At 38.3% G+C, this 20,043-nt stretch overlaps 1 protein-coding gene across 1 annotated transcript; it reads left to right on the top strand.

Moving 5' to 3' along the window:
- Positions 1–16,245: 16,245 nt before the first annotated feature.
- Positions 16,246–19,718, top strand: LOC141350826 (verrucotoxin subunit beta-like). The gene is made up of 4 exons (XM_073856630.1): positions 16,246–16,255; positions 17,239–18,954; positions 19,045–19,142; positions 19,395–19,718. Exons 1-4 carry the CDS (start codon positions 16,246–16,248, stop codon positions 19,716–19,718), a joined length of 2,148 nt encoding a protein of 715 aa, XP_073712731.1.
- The last annotated feature ends 325 nt before the right edge of the window (positions 19,719–20,043 follow it).

Below are 20,043 nucleotides of genomic sequence, written 5' to 3'. Positions count from 1 at the left end.
TAATTTATTGGTGCGGTCTCTCACACTGCTTGCACACTGTAAAAAACAACCTATAGAATTTACTCAAAAAAAATTGTTGTAACAATTTGCACTCACCTTGTTTGAGTAAATTATATCCTATATATTTGATTAAAGAGTACCTAAATTTAATTACTATGATAAACTAAAAAAAATTAGGTAAGGTCTAACTAATTACTTATAAAAAAATGAATTACATTAACCCTATTGGTATTAAGGCACAGATCTATTAAATTATTATTAATAATGATAAGCCATTAAGAAACATTACATATTACTTATTCAGAGAGGGTTTAATAAGAAAATAGTCATACACAAGATTGCATAAATTGCTTGCTTTATTGACCAAATAACATTCTGTAAACATTTAAAACTAATTATTGAAAGTACAAATTACCCCAAGTCATTTCAAGTGAAATACAACATATCATAGTTTTACATAAAGCTTCTTGAACATATTACTTCATAAAAAAATAAACCAAAGTCTTCATGAGATGTTAAAAAACCATTAAAAGCAAGATTCCTAAATACTGTTCTTCACGTTATCATTAGAAAATTTAAGAAGACAATAATATGAGAGGAAAAACTGATCTCATTTACCTCAGTAGACTAGCAAACAAAAAAACAATACAAACAAACATTTCAACTTCATTTAAAACTTATTAAGTGCAAAAATACAACTTCATATTATGCTATAACTCACAGTACACGTGCATAAAGCATTGAACACTAACAAGAAGTACTTACATTCAATTTTAAGTGATTCAACTTCATATACAAGTCTCATATATAACATATGAACTCCGAAATACTTTTTTGAACAGACATTAAAAAGCGAAAGGCAACGTTTAGTATATATCCGTAAATTATAATAATAATAATAATAATAGAATGGCTTCATAAATGGATCCCTTCTAAAACAAAACTCAATATATTAACAGATAAATGCAAGAAAACTTTTACAGTAATTATCTAGCATCGACAGCTTTACCGTTGTTTGTTTGTCTGCTCGACGCCCTCCCGTCTGTATTGTACATCAACCGTCCGCTGCTCTCTCTCGTCACGTTGCTCAAGTTCAACCACTCATATTGAGCAGCTCCGCTGTTCACGAGATTCAAACATGTAAATAATAATAATGGAAGTTAATATTTTAATCATAAATATGGATTTTTATTCGCATTCGCAGGTGCAAGAACTGGGCGATGTTTCATTCAAAGCTAACCTGACTGACATATTCTAACCTATCAATCTGTCAACAACAGAGACAGAGAAGCACGCAAATGACTAAACTTCTGGTAGATTTTACAGTTAACCAACTTACCATTTCCATTCATGATGATATCAACAAGTTAAATAAAAACTTACCTGTCAACAAACCGCAGTTCTCCCACCGATATGATATGAAAAATGGTGACTCGAGTCCCGCCTGGATGTTGATTCATGCGCACTTTGCGGTGCTAAGGCCAATATTTTGGGGTATATGTTACTTATTTTTTTATTATTGCAGTTATTACTGTTAAAAATTGGATAGTGAAGGTAGAATATACCCATTATTTTTTATTTTACTTGCTAGTTTATATACTTAATTAAATTATAACTAATTTTTATGGGTTAAATTTAACACCCTCCAGAGTAATTTTTTACAGTGCAAATACTGTGCATTAGATGCACCAATGTCTCGTCACATTTCATTATTTTACTTCATTTGTGTTTTGCTTTCTGTTTTTGTTCCCATAGTACTTCATTAGCTCAAAGAGTTCATTGTTATCGCTCTTGTTATCTTGTTTATTTAAACCCCGGTGTTTCCCCTGTAGTTTATCTAGTATGCAAAGTATGTATTGTATGTAATGTATATAATGTATGTAATGTTGTTTCCTTGTTTCTTGTTTCCTGTTCCTTGTTTGGAACATGTGTGTCTCAGATGTTCAGTGTGAACCTATCCCCGTGTCCTTCACCTCACCAGATCATTGCAAATAGCATGCTCGCCCAACTGATTGTAGCAAGTGCCACGCTCACCCACCTGATCAAAGTGAGTGCCACGCATACTTACCTGTTTGTCGCGAGTCCCACGCTTGCTCAGCTGATTGTTGTGAGTCAAAGGACCTGATTGAACTTTGCTGCGGGTAGAGTTATCTCTACTGCCTGAGCTATGTCTCATACCACTACTCCAACCCAACCTCAGTCACACTCACCCCCCTAAACTCAGCCCAGTTCCCGCTGGCGTCCCTGAACTCAGCCCAGTGCCTGCTGGCGTCCTTCAGAGCTGTTCAAACTGAAAACAACTTGCACTGATATATCTTAAATACATCAGTGCCCTTTGTTTTGCCTCAAAATTCACCGTATTGTTTTTAGTATGGCATGTCTGTTAAAACTAGTTATATTTCCTAATTAAACTAAGGCCTAGTCCTGGCTCATAGTGTTGTAGTCAAGACCAACTAAACCGAGACCAAGTCATGACCAAGACCAAGACAGGCCGAGACCGAGACAAGACCAAGACTTTAAAGAGTCGAGACCAAGTCAAGACCAAGACAGTCCGAGACCAAGACCAGTGCAAGTCACTGCATTAAAACACTTATGATAAAATGTGTAATATGCAAATGATTATACTTCTTGTCTTTGTGTGTGCGTGCGTGCGTGTGTGTGTGTATGCCATCAGAGAAGTTGATAAAATAATCAAAGGCATTGCAGATATGTGGGAATTTATCTTTGTCTTTAGGCAAATAAAAGTGAACAAACACTAAGGAGCTGAAATCAACTTTCAACCATTTCAACCATTTATTCTGAACTGTCTTTCCATGACTTGCCATCCACTTAACACAATGCAGGTGTTTTTAGTAATAACATTAGAAAAATTGTCACTGGGAGAAACTTAAACAATGCCAACATCATATGCCAAACCTGAATAGACTGCATAAAATTAATAATAAAAAATAAATTCATAATTTGCCATCAGTTGTGGTCTTGACCGGTCTTGAAATAAAATTCAGAGTCCTCTTTGTCTGAGACCGAGACGAGACCGAGTAAAAATGCGGTCGATACCAAGACGAGACCAAGACCTTTAAAAAGTGGTCTTGAGACCTGTCTCGGTCTCGAGAACTACAACACTACTGGGTTAAGCTAATCCCTGTCCAGAAAACCACCCATAGTGATAAAATGTACTGGTTAAATTGGCCATAATCAGCATATGAAACTCAATAAAAGTGTCAATCATCAAATTGAAAAAATTACAAAAAACTTACTTAATAAATAAAGTTGAAATAATTAAAGCTAATCAATAATAATATTAATGCTATTTTAATGTTTAATTTTCATTGTTAATATATGCATTTTTTTAATATCCCTAATTCCAAATAGCAAATATATTATTTCTCTTACTCAATTATTTTTCAAATCATATTCAGTTGTGATACTTCTAATTATTTCTGATATAATGCAATTTAATAATCAACAAATGCATATTTTGCTCATACTTAAGCAGTAAAAACTAGAAAGGGGGAAATACATTTCCCAAAGTACCTACAGAATATTTTAAAAATGTTCTGCATTGAGGTTTGTGGGTGTGTTTTTCCTGTTTGGAGTTGTATTTAAGGCAACATTTTGGCAGACAGGTTTATCTATCAGACTAATAGCAGAAGAGCTGCTCTTCAGAACCAGGCCTGTAGTCTACACATCTTGCATTTCTAGGTGAGTATTCTTCTAAAAAGAGCACTTGTGTATGGCATCCATGTTATCACTGATGTTAAAATGTAAACCATTAAAAAGATTGAAAGTAGAAGAAAAGAAAATGTATTTGAAGAGAAAAGGTGCTCAATAGCACTAACTGAATAAAACATCAATTGCACATTTAGGTTCTGCAACTGAAAATGGTTAGCCTAATTATCCTGTGAATAGTTTAGTTGAATACACAAACAGTTTCACTGTAAAAAAAAAATTGTGTTTCATGTTCAATGTTTCCTCTACAATTTGTTTAAAAATACCACCTTAAATACATTGTAAACGTGAAAGTTATAAAAAAGTTAACTTTAATTTTCTCATTTAAATGATCATTTTAAGTTGATAAAGCTTACATTTTTGGGTGTTACCAAATTAAGTAATTTTTTAAAAACTTTTTTCACCCTAAAATTTTCACTTAAAGTGAGAAAATTTAAGTCAATACAACTTAATTTTTAAGCGTTACCAATTGAAACCTCAACAATGGTGACATCAACCAAATAATTTAGATAAATATCTGCAATGCACGCTAAGAGTCATAGATTATTTTTGTTTTAATTTGCTAATATTCAGCATGCACTGCGATGTGACCATTGTTGAGTTTCATACTGATTGTCTGTGCGTGTTAAACTGTTAAAGTTTTATTCTTTCAAACTTTATTTCTGAGTGCTTCAAGTTCTTTGTAAGCAAACGGTTTGCATACATTGCTACAACAGCCAAGTGATCAACTAAAGCAAACCAAGCAATATTTTAGTATTTTTATTCTTCTTCAGTGATTCTGCTTGTTAATAGGAAGTATCATCACTACTCAATCATCATTTTAATGTCGTTACTTGATGTCAAGTCAGTGTACGTCTGATGTTGGACTGATGGACAGAGCAAACTAGGGAGGCTCAATATCTTTGATTTCAAAAACCCCTGGTATAAAGAATATTATATTATAGTGTGTTTTATAAATGTACCTTTTTTTTACTGTTTTTAGTAGAGTCATGGAATCAGAACCATTTGAACTTGCAGCTCTAGGAAGACCTCTGTATTCTGGTATGCTTTATGACTGCCGCAAACATTCATTCATTCCAGGTGATGTACCTATTTATTTATTTTTTATTTAAAATGTTTAATATTATTTATACAACAGTTCTTTCTGGTTCTCGAATCTGATTGGCTAAGAGGCGTGCAATATTCTACTGATAACGGCACAGTAACTGCTTCAACTTTCGTATCATTCCGCCACCTAGTAAATGGAGGTCCTCTAAACCAGGGGTCCCCAACCTTTTTTACACCACGGACCGGTTTCAGCTTTAAAAAAATTTGCGGAACCGGGGGGGGGGGGGCTGGGTTTGGGGTCGCTGAGTTGCTGTTCAAACGTGCTGAAAATCCTCCATTTCGAAATGTACGTTTTAAACGGAAGTAAAGATAACAACCATGCATTAGGAAAATTAATAATTGCTTTATTTAGGCTATAGTATATTTTTTATAGACGTGTAAAAGCATATTTTGGCGGATTGTTTTTTACTTTCATTGTTTTTACTAGTTTGCCTGCCCATTTAGTCTCAATAATTAATGGAACCTAAACGAACTTGGATTGCTGTTCTCGAAGGCAGCTCGAATCTTGGTCGGGCTCGAGATCCAATTCCAAGTAACAGAAGAGAAGAAAAATGCAGTGAAGGAGGAGAGATGCCAGAAGAATTGCGGCTGGGCGCAGAGGCACGGAGACTCACGTTTACCATGATTAATGATGATTGACAAGTTTAGGTTCCTTTTCAAACCTACGTTAAAAATATTATTAGCCTAATAGTTTATTTTGATCATGGTGCTAGGATCGATGAATAATTCTGAAGTTGTTTTAAAGAAGAATAAAATAATTACTTTTCAGTCATTTGCGCTATCACACAGTTGAAGGTCTCCGCATATCTACATCATTGCAACGTACATTTGCAAATGATTCATAAACTCATACCTCCGCAATTCTTTGATCGATTGTGTTTTAGACAAGTAGAGGTAGCTGCAGGCTCAAACTCTAATGACAGTAATGTGATCGCTGATGCACTGGTAGAGAGAGAGAGGCGGAGAAAAAGAGAGAGAGCGCGGCCCAGTACAAAAGTGGAAATGATTGATGTTATTTAAAGTCGTCTCTTAAAGCAGGGCCGGGTCTACAGGGGGGCTGGGAGGGGCATTGCCCCCCCAGATTTTCCTTCTGCCCCCCCAAAAATGTCCATCCAACCATAAAATAACAGAGTCTCTTTAAACGAAAAACATCTTCTGTTGGCAAACGCTTGTGTGTACGGCTCCCGCCCACTACTGTCTGATTTGCTTATACAAGTCTTGAAGGTCTATTCAGCAGTATTTAACTCACAGGAAAAGTACTACTGTTCTCTATGACGGTAACAAAAAAAAACGCATCCTTAAAATATTATCAGAAACAATGCAATTTAGTATTACATAAACGTAATAACACAACACATATTAAAATGAAACTTTTTTATAGTAAAACATGCCCAAAATAGCCCCTTATCCTTTCTTAGACTCAACTCATTATTTATTCATTTAAATACAACAACCAATGGCAAGTCTCCAGCAGCATTTAATATGTTTGTTTTAGACGTAGTTCTGTTTATTAAAATTAGAATATGCAGTTTGGTTGTGGCATACTATATAGTAGATATAAATGCTATAAGATGGTTATACAGTAAATATACAGCATTGTAACAGCTGAGCATCGCGTGCAGTTTTAAAATCAAATTTTAGCGGTTTTGTCATTGTCATTCATCAGCTCTTTCAGCTCGCGTTTGAGAAAAACTTCACACGCAAAAATCTACAGACTTTTAAGTTCAGAAGGAGCTGTCACTCCGCAAGGTCATCGTAATGTAAAACGTTTTATAATGTTGCGTTGTATTATAATATCTAATTTGCTGTGTTATGAACAAAGCAATGTGATTTATGTTTGGTCTCGTCGCAAATCACACTTACAGTAGGGCTTGTGCTTTTGTCTGGTGCCGTTATAGGCAAATAGGATAACCTTTGACGAATTTGTCATGCATGTCAAATTGCTTTCATGATGTTTCAAAAAAGATTTTTTAAAGCGTTGTTTTTTGTTGTGATATTTGAGGTTGCTCCAGCTGCAGCAGATAGGGTCAAGAATTAATGAAAATATAGCTTATCAAATATCATATTGAAAATGCATTATTTTAAATGAAGAAAATGTTTGAGAAGTTGAAATAAAGTTCCTAACAAGTGTTTATTTAGAATAAAGGCATATATTGAGTTGGGTAGGTATAAGAATGTCTTTAATTTATCTATAAGTGAAATAATAGATTAAATGCAGTGTACACATTAATAAAATATAGCTATATGTACAGCTTTGCATTCATATCACCTGCTTGCGTGATTTCCTTAACTGTGACTTAATGTGTAAAACTACACTAAGTGTAATCATTATAACATTATAAATCATTATAAATCTAATCAGATCTACTTTTAAAATTTGAACGTGCAAAAGGACATATAAATGTCCCTTTATTAAAAGACACATGCAAAATAATATTGGATTGAAACATCCATAATTTTAGTGTATGAATCATTTTAGTTGAGAAATGGCTGCCCACCCAAAAATCCTGACTGCCCCCCCAGTCCAGCAAGCCTAGTACCGGGCCTGTCTTAAAGTACAAAATACCCGATTAAGCTATTACGTGGCTATTATACAACTTTTTTTCGGACGTTCTTGCGACCCGGTGGCAATTTGTCCACGACCCAGTACTGGGTCGCGACCCGGTGGTTGGGGACCTCTGCTCTAAACAGGCTCATCTCTGAATGGAAAAACTGCAGGCACACACGGACACACACAAACACGCTGTTTTGAATCACTCTCCGTGTGTCTCATTAGTTCACTAGCTTGTAAATCAGTCTGTGAATCCCAAATTATCGGAAGTTATTATTCCTTTAAAGATCAGCGCTTGGATGTTACGTTAAACTTAATGGAAGTTATGTCTTGTCACATCGTGTGGACGGTTAACACTTGGAAAGAGAAATGTAAACTCTTTTTTTCTGGAGCAATATCTCTTCTCATAACGCGAAAACACAGTGGAACTGCAGGTAAGCACCGCAGCTTTTAAATGTGGACATTGATAATTTATTTTATCGTGACGTGACTATTAAAACATGTTATGAGCAGTGATGGGACTAACGCGTTACAAAGTAACTTTTAGCAGTAACGAGTGTGTAACAAAGTATTTTTTTAAATCAAGTAACGCAGTTACAATTACTGAAATTAAAAGAGTTTGTTACTCGCATTACTCTATTTTGTGATGAATTAACACTTGCAGACAAGACATTTCTGATCTAATGTCGCAGGACCATGGTGGGCGGCGCAATGGATCATTAAACTTCATCAGGGCCGACAGTGCGTACAGAATGAACATGAAAAATCAAAACCGGACGACATACCTTTGTTTAAAAATTGTGCGCCAGTCATAAGTCAATCCGGTCTCAAGGTGTAAATTATCTATCTATGCCAAGCAGTATGACATCAACTTGAATTTGTAGTCCACAAAAGTAATAAATCTGAGAAATGTTGATATGTTTTCAGACGTTTTCATCGGTTTTCATGGAAGAGATCAATCCGCGATTGCGCAAGTTTCAGTTTTGGTTTCGGTTTCACTTACTCCGTGTCTGACAAAACAATCAATGTACTCCGTTTTCTGATTAAATATCTTCCTTTAATCTTGTTTCTCGTTTAATTCAAACATAAAAACCTATACAAACATAATCCTAAATCTAAAATATCACGGATGCGTGGAAAACTGCATTCCAGAGAGCGCAATAGCTGCTAGCTTCACACAGTCCCCAAATTCTTAAAGAGATGCTACACAATTTTAACACATTATATATTTTCAATGTAAACATACAGAATATTTGTCTAAATGGTCTAAATGATTTGCATAAAAAAGTAAGCTTACATATTATTAATTTCTAACAAAAATATTCAAAGGCTGAATCTAAAGCAAAATAGGCTCCTACAGTATGTGATATTAGAGTCTTGTGAGCCCATCCATATAAGAAACTTTACTAAAATAAGTTGTAAGTAGTTAAAGTTTACAGACTTTTACAGTTATTTCGTTTGAAGTATTAGACTGGACTTACTACCTGTTGATAACAATAAATAAGTCTAAAAATTTTGTGTTTGAGTGTTCAGTACTGTTCATATTTACATTTAAAAAGCAGACATAAAAGTAACTTAAAAGTTACTTTCCCTAGTAACTAATTACTTTTGATACACAGTAACTGGGAGAGTAATTCAATTACTTTTTAAAAAAGTAACTAGTAACTGTAACTAATTACTAATTTTCAGTAACTTGCCCAACACTGGTTATGAGATATCGCCACTGATATATTTAGCAGCATACAAAAACATCTCTCTGACACTTATAAAAAACAGTTTAATATAGTACTGACAAGAACAAAGTTTAATAATAATCGAGTGCTCGTATCGCGTTAAGAGTAAATGGGAAAGCAATAGTAACATTATATAAGTATAGTTTTATTAACTTTTACCTCGTGCCAAAACAATAACAACACAAAAGACACTAAATATGAATAAAAAAAAACAAGTAATAGTTTGATCATGACACCAAATACGGCTGATTTGATCTCATTTTTGACCATCAAAAACAAACAATGCCAACATGAGAGCCAGGAAATCCCTGTCAGAGATGTAGCCCAGAGAGGGCGGTGGTCAGCGGGGCGAGTGAACACTGACGTCCGCTCATGCTTTGGTTCTCATACGTACCGAATCTCACTAAGCAAACGTTCAAACAAGCGCTATCTTTACTAATCGACTGCAGATTTAAATATAATACAGATACATTCTCGACTGAACTAATCTTAAAACTACACTTTGTGACCGAGAAACATTAATATAAAGAAACGCCTATCCGTCCATTGAGTTGTTATGAGATTCAAAGCGGCCGAAAGTGTTACCTGTCATTCTGGCCGCCCTCAAATCCGTGGCGGAAGAAAGTAGTTCCCAAACAAAGAGGCTTTAAAAATAACTCCATTGTTGTTTTCTAGTTTTCTTTTTTCAAACGTGTGCTGTCGAACTGTTGTATAAAAGCAATATCGCTCTCGGAGTCGTGTGATATAGCTCTATATCATCACGGCTGTGATTGCCTCCGGCACTCGGCCTACCTCGTGCCTCTGGCCTTATCACAGCCGTGATGATATAGAACTATATCACACTCCTACTCGAGCGATATTGCTTAAATATTAACCATTTTAAACAGCGCTTGCATTTAAAGGGACAGTAAGTAGGGTTTAAAGTGTTTTATTAATCAAAATCAATGTCTTTATTCATGAATATGTCCTCGTTGTCAAATGACCTCTGCCAGTGATCTGACTTTTCTTTGTAAGCTTAGAATTTCTTCTCTTTACTTACATAGAACAAGTCAGTCCAAGGAGGCTTCCATGTCGTTCCGCCGTATTGATAAACTATAATAGCAGAGAGGGACAAAAAGCACTAGCCAACGCATTTCCACAACTCGTTTTCATTCAGAACACATGAACCAGCTGGACAAAGAGATCAGTGATTACATAATGGCTACCGTAGTTCTAACACGCATTTGGAAACGCGAGGCGCTAGAGAGCAATGTTCGTTTAAATGCAAAATACAATTTTACCACTAGATGGGGTAAATCCTTCTTATTGTCCCTTTAAGATCTTCACTTAAGACATACTTAAAGGGATAGTTCACTGAATAATGAAAATGATCTCATGGTTTACTCAACCTTAAGCCATCCAAGATGCATCTTCTTTCAGACAAACACAATTGAAGTTATATTAGAAAATGCCCTGGCTTTTCCAAGCTTTGTAATGGTAGTAACTGACATTTTGAAGCCCCCAAAAATGTGGATCCATCCTCACTGCTCGATTATTTTCCTGTGACGTGGCTGCTTAAACATGTTGTAATAATTTACAGCTGTTATTCATCAACAAGAAACCAAATTAACACCTTTGTGACTTAATTTTTGTAAACATAAATAATTGTTAGATTATATTAAAAATGCTTTCATTATTCTCGTACATACATTTGGAGAAATATTATATTTCGATTTAAGTGGTCCCTTCATATTAAAACTAATACAAACGCTTGTCTTTATAAAAGTTCATGTAGTTTATTGAGTTGGCTCGTGCAATTTTCAGTTGGAGAGCTTCAGAAAAGGTCATGTGATTTCCGGTAAGGGAACATTGATGCTAACTGGCTTTTCTGTTGCATTGTGGGAATTTTTGGGGAATTAATGTGTCAACGGTGGGCCTTGAACCCGAGATGTGTCATTGAAGGTTCAACAACACTAACCAGTAGACTATGGGAGCTGTATGAACCCAAGTTGCAGAGACTCACAAGAGGCAGGACTTGAAGGGAATAGACAGTCTTTACTTGAGGTAAATCTTGAAACACAAACTCAAAATACAGGTCTCAAAAGGTAACAAAATTAAGTAGTTCCTCACAGACTGGAAACAGGTAAGTATTCCAATAACAAAGAGTTTCCAAACAAGTAGATCACAAGGTATCTGGGCAAAAGTCTCTCAATAAATCTTAGACCAGAGTTTACATCAAACAAAAGGATTTCAAGACTGAGCAAAGACACACACAAAAGCTTGGTCTTTTATAAACTCACAATTACTAACAGGCACAGGTGATATCAATAGGATAATCATGATAAGAGGTAAGTGGTGGAAGGCCTAGTGTTCTCTGTCTCCCTCTGCTGGACAGACCGTGGTGTGACAGTGCCTCCCCTTTTACGGCCGGCTCCTGACTGACCATGACGGTCTGGATGCAGGTGATGAAAAGTTTGGATCAGATCTGAGTCCAAGATGTGTCGGGCTGGTATCCAAGTGCGCTCTTCAGGCCCATATCCCTCCCAATCAACAAGGTATTGAAAACCACGACCACGACGTCTTGAATCTAACAACCTTCTCACTGTATATGTGGGCCCACCTTCTATGATGCGAGGGGGGGGAGGAGCAGGCACTGGAGGAGACAAAGGAGAGGTTATTAGAGGTTTCAATTGAGACACATGAAAGGTAGGTCTTACTCTCATTGATCTGGGTAGGGCAAGCTGGAATGTGACTGGGTTGATTCGTCTGACAATTCTGAATGGGCCAACAAATCTTGGTGCAAGTTTTTTAGATTCCACTCTTAAGGGCAAATCTTTAGCTGACAACCAGACCCTTTGTCCAATTCGGTAATGGGGAGCAGCCCTCCTTTTCTTGTCTGCATGACTTTTATACAGGGTTGAAGCATGCTTCAAGGCTAGATAAGCCCTATCCCATGTCCTTTTACACCGCTCAACAAACTTTTCAGCACTAGGGACTCCTACCTCTGTTTCTTGGCTGAAGAACAATGGTGGTTCAAAACCGAATTGACACTTAAATGGAGATAAACCAGTGGAGGAGCTGCGCAATGTATTGTGTGCCAGTTCTGCCCAGACCAGGAACCGACTCCAGGAGGATGGTTGATGGGATGTGAAGCAGCGAAGGTACTTCTCCAATTGCTGGTTTACTCGTTCGGTCTGGCCATTAGATTGGGGGTGGAAACCTGATGAAAGACTAACAGAAGAGCCAAATAGCGACCAGAATGCTTTCCAATAACGAGACATAAACTGGGGACCACGGTCACTAACAATGTCCACTGGAATTCCGTGGATCCTTACAACATTCTGAAGGACTATGACAGCTGTCTCTTTAGCAGAGGTAAGTTTAGGTAAAGGAATGAAGTGTGCTGCCTTAGAGAAGCGATCCACCACCACTAAAACAACAGTGTTACCTTCTGACACTGGCAAACTGGTGATAAAATCCATGGATATGTGGGACCAGGGGCGTTTTGGGATGGGTAATGGGTGTAGAAGACCGGAAGGCCGCTGGTTAGATGATTTTTGTTGTGCACAGACCGGACAGGCTTGAACAAAAGATCGGACCTCTTTTGATATTTCTGGCCACCAAAAACGTCGCTGAATAAAGTCCAATGTTCTCTCTGCTCCTGAATGTCCAGCGAGGGCAGAGGCATGCCCCCACTGCAGGACCTCAGACCTAGTTTCCTTGGGAACAAACAAACAACCCGTTGGAACATCATCAGGAATCTGTGTACCGTGAAGTGCCTCTCGTACTGTATCCTCAATGGACCGGCAAACAGGTGCAAGAATGTGGTCTCTGGGGATGACAAACTCAGGGAGACGGTCAATCTGGGAACAATCATACTGACGTGACAAGGCGTCAGCCTTAACATTCTTTGATCCAGGTTTATAAGAGATCACAAAATTAAAACGGGTAAAAAAGAGAGACCATCTTGCCTGGCGGGGGTTAAGTCGCTTTGCCTGCTGTAGGTAGGACAGGTTCTTGTGATCTGTCCATACAACAAAAGGGTGCTTAGACCCCTCAAGCCAGTGGCGCCACTCCTCCAGTGCAAGTTTGACGGCTAGGAGCTCTCGGTTTCCCACATCATAATTTCTCTCAGCTGCAGACAGTCTTCTGGAAAAGAAGGAACATGGATGAACCCTATTATCAGCAACAGATCTCTGGGAGAGCACTGCTCCTACGCCCACTTCAGACGCATCCACCTCTACAATAAATGGTATTTCAGGGTCTGGGTGTACCAAGATTGGGGCGGAAGAGAATAGCCTCTTTAGTCTGTGAAATGAACTTATAGCCTCAGTTGTCCAGTGAATGTGAGTGGGTGTGCCTTTAGTGAGTGCACATATAGGAGCTGCAATTGTGCTAAAGTTTCGGATAAACTTCCTATAAAAATTAGCAAAGCCAAGGAACCTTTGTACCTGCTTGAGGGTTTTAGGCAGGGGCCAGTCAGTAATGGCAGATACCTTCCTTGGTTCCATCTGGATGCCTTTTTGGGAGATAACATAACCTAGAAAGGAGACTTGGGACACATGAAACTCACACTTCTCAAGTTTTACGAAAAGGTGGTTCTCAAGCAGCTTCTTTAGAACTTGTCTGACATGGTAAACATGTTCCTGTAGAGAATTGGAGAAGATTAGAATGTCATCCAAATATACAAACACAAAACGGTTCAACATCTCCCTTGAGACATCATTGATGAAGGCCTGAAATACAGCTGGAGCATTTGCTAATCCAAAGGGCATGACTTGGTATTCCCAGTGGCCAGTTGGGGTACTGAAGGCTGTCTTCCACTCGTCTCCCTCCCTTACACGTATCAAGTTATATGCATTCCGCAGGTCTAGTTTTGAAAAGATTTTAGCTTTCTGAAGCAGTTCAAAAGCAGATGCCATGAGAGGAAGAGGGTAACGATTCTTAACAGTTATCTTATTGAGTCCCCGGTAATCTATGCATGGCCTAAGGCCACCATCTTTTTTAGCCACAAAAAAGAAGCCAGCGCTAGCTGGTGAAACTGAGGGTCGAATGAAACCAGTCTTTAAAGCATCCTTAACATATTCACTCATTGCCTTAGTTTCTGGGGCCGAGAGGGAAAATAAATGACCTCTAGGAGGGACTGTGCCAGGAAGAAGGTCAATTGCACAGTCATAGCGCCTATGAGGTGGTAACTTGGTAGCTCGTTGTTTGCTAGCTACTTCCTTCAAATCATGATATTCGGGCGGCATGAGAGTCAGGTCTAGTGGATTATTCAAAACATAGTCACTCACCTCTTCAACCGCAGCAAGGATCCCCTTGCTCTCAGGTATGGCCAAAGCAGTAGAGGTGCAAGAGTCTTTACATGGAACCCCCCAGTTCAGAAGAGTTCCTGAGGCCCACGAAAACTGGGGGTTATGAAGCCGGAGCCAAGGATAACCAAGGATCAGGGGTTCTCTAGAGGACTCAATAAGATAAAAAGAGATTAGTTCGTGGTGGTTAGATTCAATGGTTAGACGCAGTGGAACAGTTTTAAAGCTGATTATTCCAGATCCAATTGGCCTGCCATCCAAAGCTTCTACTTTCCAGGAAGAAGGGCAAGTCTCATAGGGAATACACATTTTCTTTGCCAAGTCAATATCCAAAAAGTTATCTGCTGCACCTGAATCCACAAATGCCTTCAAAGAAATTACCCTCTCTTTGGTATCCCACCAAGTAAGGGCAGCGGACAACAGTAAACGGGAGTGAGGAGAGTCAATCTGGGCAGTTCCACTCGCTAAGGTCCCCTCACCCCCTAGCGAGCTTTGGTTTTTAAAGCTAGTTGAGGACATGAGGAGCGCATATGACCAGAAACTCCACAGTAGAAACAACGGCCTTCTCTCATGCGTCTTTCTCGCTCCTTAGGTGATAGGCGTGTCCCTCCTAGTTGCATAGGTTCCTCCTCTGTTGCCTGGGTGAGAGATGAAGAATCCAGAGCGTTTGGGTGTGATAACATGGGCGTAACTTGAGGAGTGTGACGTTCCCTTCTTCTCTCACGAACACGGTTGTCGATGCGAATAGCCAAGGTTATAAGATCCTCCAAACTTGAACCCCAATCTCTACTGGCTAGTTCATCCTTTACCTCCTCTGAAAGACCACGATAGAAGGTTGAAAGAAGAGCCTCAGAATCCCACTTGCTCTCAGATGCTAGGGTACGAAATTCAATTGCATAGTCAGCCACAGCATGATGTCACTGATGTAGATCTAGTAAACTTCTTGCCGCTTCACGGCCAGTGACTGGATGATCAAAGACTTGTTGAAGAGTGTCAGTGAACAGTTTTACATCCGAGCAGATGGGGGACTGTTGTCTCCAAAGAGCTGAAGCCCAATCCAGGGCACGATCACTCAACAAGGAAATTATGTAGGCAATCTTGGCTTTATCAGAAGCAAAAGTGGAAGGTTGAAGTTCAAAGATGAGAGAAACTTGAGTCAGGAAACCCTTGCAGGTTCCAGGCTTACCATCATAACGCTGGGGGGCTGGGATTTTAGGTTCCCGGGAAGTAGGTACCGTCACAGGTTCTTGAGGCAAGTGTACTCGAAGTTGTTGTAATGTCTCACCAATCTGATGCACAGCATCTGTCAGTCTCTGAAGCTGAGCCTCATGTGTCCCAAGCAAGGCTCCTTGTTTGGAAATGGCTCCATGAATCTGCTCAGTCTCCGCTGGGTCCATCTTTTAATGGCTCAGTCTTGCTGTCAACGGTGGGCCTTGAACCCGAGATGTGTCATTGAAGGTTCAACAACACTAACCACTAGACTATGGGAGCTGTATGAACCCAAGTTGCAGAGACTCACAAGAGGCAGGACTTGAAGGGAATAGACAGTCTTTACTTGAGGTAAATCTTGAAACACAAACTCAAAATACAGGTCTCAAAAGGTAACAAAATTAAGTAGTTCCTCACAGACTGGAAACAGGTAAGTATTCCAATAACAAAGAGTTTCCAAACAAGTAGATCACAAGGTATCTGGGCAAAAGTCTCTCAATAAATCTTAGACCAGAGTTTACATCAAACAAAAGGATTTCAAGACTGAGCAAAGACACACACAAAAGCTTGGTCTTTTATAAACTCACAATTACTAACAGGCACAGGTGATATCAATAGGATAATCATGATCAGAGGTAAGTGGTGGAAGGCCTTGTGTTCTCTGTCTCCCTCTGCTGGACAGACCGTGGTGTGACATAATGTTTCTGTGCACTGGAAGGATTTTGCGATTGAGACAACCCTTAAAATGTCAGACTCCCTGATCAGTAGGGTTGGGTAACTTTTTAATTTTAGCGATACCAATACCAATTCCGCTTATCGAATCCGGTTCTTATCAATTCCTGGTTCTGATTTCAATATTTTTTAGTGTGAGACTAAAATACTTTCAAGAATTTTTATTTTAAATTATTTTTTCCACATTTAGTCTGTAACCTGTTGGCTGTAACTGTTATCTGTGACAATTCATCTAAAAATAAATAAATAACAATATTAGGGAATGATCAGAAGCAATTACAAACTAAAACTATTCAGGTATAACACATAACAATACAACATAAAGGATATAACAGGCAGTTTGCTATTGGAGGTAGTAATGTACATTAAGAATAAAACCCTTCATGGCTACGGTAAATGGATTCTCTTCAAATAAAAATACTGAATACATTAGTACACTAGATAGCAACAAATGACTATGGCTTATCCATTAACAAAAGTTTTTTTTAATAAACACTTCATTTATAAAAACTGCCAGAATGAATGATACAAATTGATATAATTGTAAATAAACTATGTTTTCCTGTAGCTGCCTAATGTTTTTATCATGAAAAAACAGTGTAAACAAAAGAGGCTCTGCCTGGTGAATGTGCATTGGATGTTACAGGAAGCTAATTATTATAAAGGTTTAAATATGAATATTTTTTGCACAAAATCACATTGAATGCGGAGTGTGGATTACTTTTGTAAAGGATGGGTGGACTTTTTGTGGCCCTTTACAAAGCTTAGAAGAGCCAGACATCTTCGAATATAACTCTGATTTATGAGGGTTATTTTCATTATTCAGTGAATTATCCCTTTAAAAGATGCTAATGTACATACCTGTTAAAGCCACTTTTCATTCCAGGTGTTACACTGTGGGATAGAAAATCTTTGAATAATGATTTGGACATTCGCTCACAGCTCCATACTGATTTGAAGTTTAGTAGCTCTGACTCTCTCTCTGATAAGTGCAGTCTTCTGGATGTAAATGCCTCTCTGAAGGCCAGCTTCATGTGTGGGCTGGTGGAGGTTGGGGGATCTGCTAAGTATCTGCGGGACACCAAATCCTCAAACCAACAGTCAAGAGTAACAATGCATTACAGAGAAACCACAAAATTTGAGCAGCTCACAATGACCCAGCTGAGCCATTTCACCTACCCTCAGGTATTTGAGCAGAAAACTGCAACTCATGTGGTCACAGCTGTGCTGTATGGAGCTCAGGCCTTCATGGTGTTTGAACGAACATATTCAGATGATGACAACAAGCAAAAGATTGAGGGAGAACTGGATGTCATGGTCAAGAGCATTCCTGGATTTTCTATTGAAGGAAAAGGAGCTGTACAAATGAAAGATGATGATAAGAAAAAGGCTGAGAAAATCAGCTGCACGTTTCATGGTGACTTTCATCTTGAGCAGAACCCCACCACATACATGGAGGCCCTGGATGTGTACCTGCAGCTCCCAACTTTGCTGAAGAAGAATAACGAGAGTGGGGTTCCAATAAAAGTCTGGCTCTATCCTCTATCTCTGTTAGACACAACAGCAGCTCGGCTGGTGAGAGAAATCAGCACAAATCTGGTTTCTAACACTGAAGCTGTAATGGAGAGGCTGGAGGAAGCAGAGAGAAGATGCAATGATCTGTTCAGACGGTCACAATTGAATGGTTTCAGTGACATTAAGGAAAGGCTTCAATCATTTCAGGAATCATTGAGCATTTACAAGCTGGTTTTACAGAAGGAACTGTGCAAAGTATTGCCTGATATTCGAGGAGGAGGAAAGGAGGAGCAGTCACTGGAAGATATCCTGAAGATTCACAACAAATCCCCTTTTAATGCAAGCAGTCTTAACCAGTGGTTAGATAACACAAAGCTTGAACTTGACCTCTTGAGTTCTTGTACCAAATGTCTGGATCAGATCAGAACAGAAGACTCAAATGGACTGAAAACCGTTCTTGTTAATCCTGATATTGATGTAGTGGTGTGTTTGAATTTTACATCTCTGAAGTATAAAGACACATATCTTACAAACCTGAATGACTTCTTGAAATCTGATGCGTTTCAAAAATTAGATGGAAAAATTACTTCCTTGCATCCGGCATCCGTTAAAAATTGGTTTGAAGATCCAAATGCCATCGCAAAGATGAGAGTGAACTTATCTAACTTCAGAAGCTTATCAGAGGCCAATAAAAATGATAAGAAAATGTGCTTCATTATTTCTGCCATCTCTGATCCCTCCAGTCCAGGCTCCTCCATCTATCTGTACGAACAAGGCAAACTGACAGACAAACAGTTAAAGTCCAAACTTAAGCCATCCCCACCCATAGTGAGGAGTGTCAATGAAAACACAGTGTCCATGAAACTGCAGAAGTTCCCAACAGGAGGAATACCTTGGTACAGTATGGAATACAAGGAGGTAAAACCAGAGGAGAAGGAATGGCTTGTCAAAACCATTCAAAATCAAAACTTTACTCTGACTGGACTGGAGTCTGGAAAGCAGTACTTGATACGCTACAGGATAGTGGATTATATGACACTGATGACGAGTAAAGCCAGTGATACTGTCTCTGCTGAAATATCTTCAGGTAAATGAAGGTCTCCACACTTGTTACTTACAATATTTACTATTACAAATAAATATTTAATACATTGTTTTATTTTCTTAGATTCCTCAGCGCCTCCTGTGTGTGTGGGTGGAAAAGGGGGTGATGAATTTACCTTTATCACTCGTAACAGATACAGCATTCACAAGATCAGCATTTCTTACAAACTGGTCTGTGCAGATTTTTTTATCACAATTTTTAATTCACATAGAGATTGCAAACCATATGCTAAATAAAATGCAGACTATAAATGGTCTATCAAAAATATATATTTTTTTATTTTACTCCTGATACGGTTTAAATATTTTTGGTAGTCCATATGTAGTCTGGATTTTATTCAATGTGCGGCCAGGAATCTTTGTTTCATTTCATCTTTGACATTTTTTATTGTTAAAAATAAATCAATGTTCTGTCCTCTCCAGAGCACATTGAGCACGATCCAAGTGACCTTCCACTGTGGCCACACGATGAACGTTGGAAACAAAGTAGGAAATGCAAGAGAAGAAATTGTGTTGGACATAAATGATAAAATCCTTTCTGCAAAGCTGTGGCCAAATCGTTGCAACAACAGAGCTGGGGGTTTGGAATTTGTGGTTAAAAAAATGAATGGTCTGACAGCATGTCACCGTGTCAAGTGCAATGATCTGGGAGAGCCTGTGAGTATTGATGTGAAGTCAGGAAAATGTTATGGTATTACTGGGAGAAGTGGAGATGATATTGATGCTTTGGGTTTATATTTTAGTTAAACGCATCCACAGTGGCAGTATCCAAATTAAAAAAAGCTTTCTTTGTTTCTTTAGTAATTGCTAAAAGTGTTTTCTAAGATAATTCTACATGTTTGATTAAAATGTATTAAAATTAACATTTGAACCAAAAGAGTGATTTTGATGGAGTGGAAGTCCACCCTAACGCCAAGTTTTCATAAATGGTTGGCTGAGATGGTTGCAGCACTTAAGCTTGAAAAGATACGCTCTTCCAGGGTCGATGCTTCTAAAAAATGTGAAAAAATCTGGGGTCCCTTCCTCGGGTATCTTTTTAAGAATTGAATTTGTTTGAGCATTTATGTAATTA

The sequence above is a fragment of the Misgurnus anguillicaudatus genome, chromosome 19 (genome assembly GCF_027580225.2).
Source record: "Misgurnus anguillicaudatus chromosome 19, ASM2758022v2, whole genome shotgun sequence".
In the NCBI taxonomy this organism is placed as follows: domain Eukaryota; kingdom Metazoa; phylum Chordata; class Actinopteri; order Cypriniformes; family Cobitidae; genus Misgurnus; species Misgurnus anguillicaudatus.
Note: the sequence above shows the minus strand (reverse complement) of the source record. Positions and strands in the feature narration are given on the sequence as shown.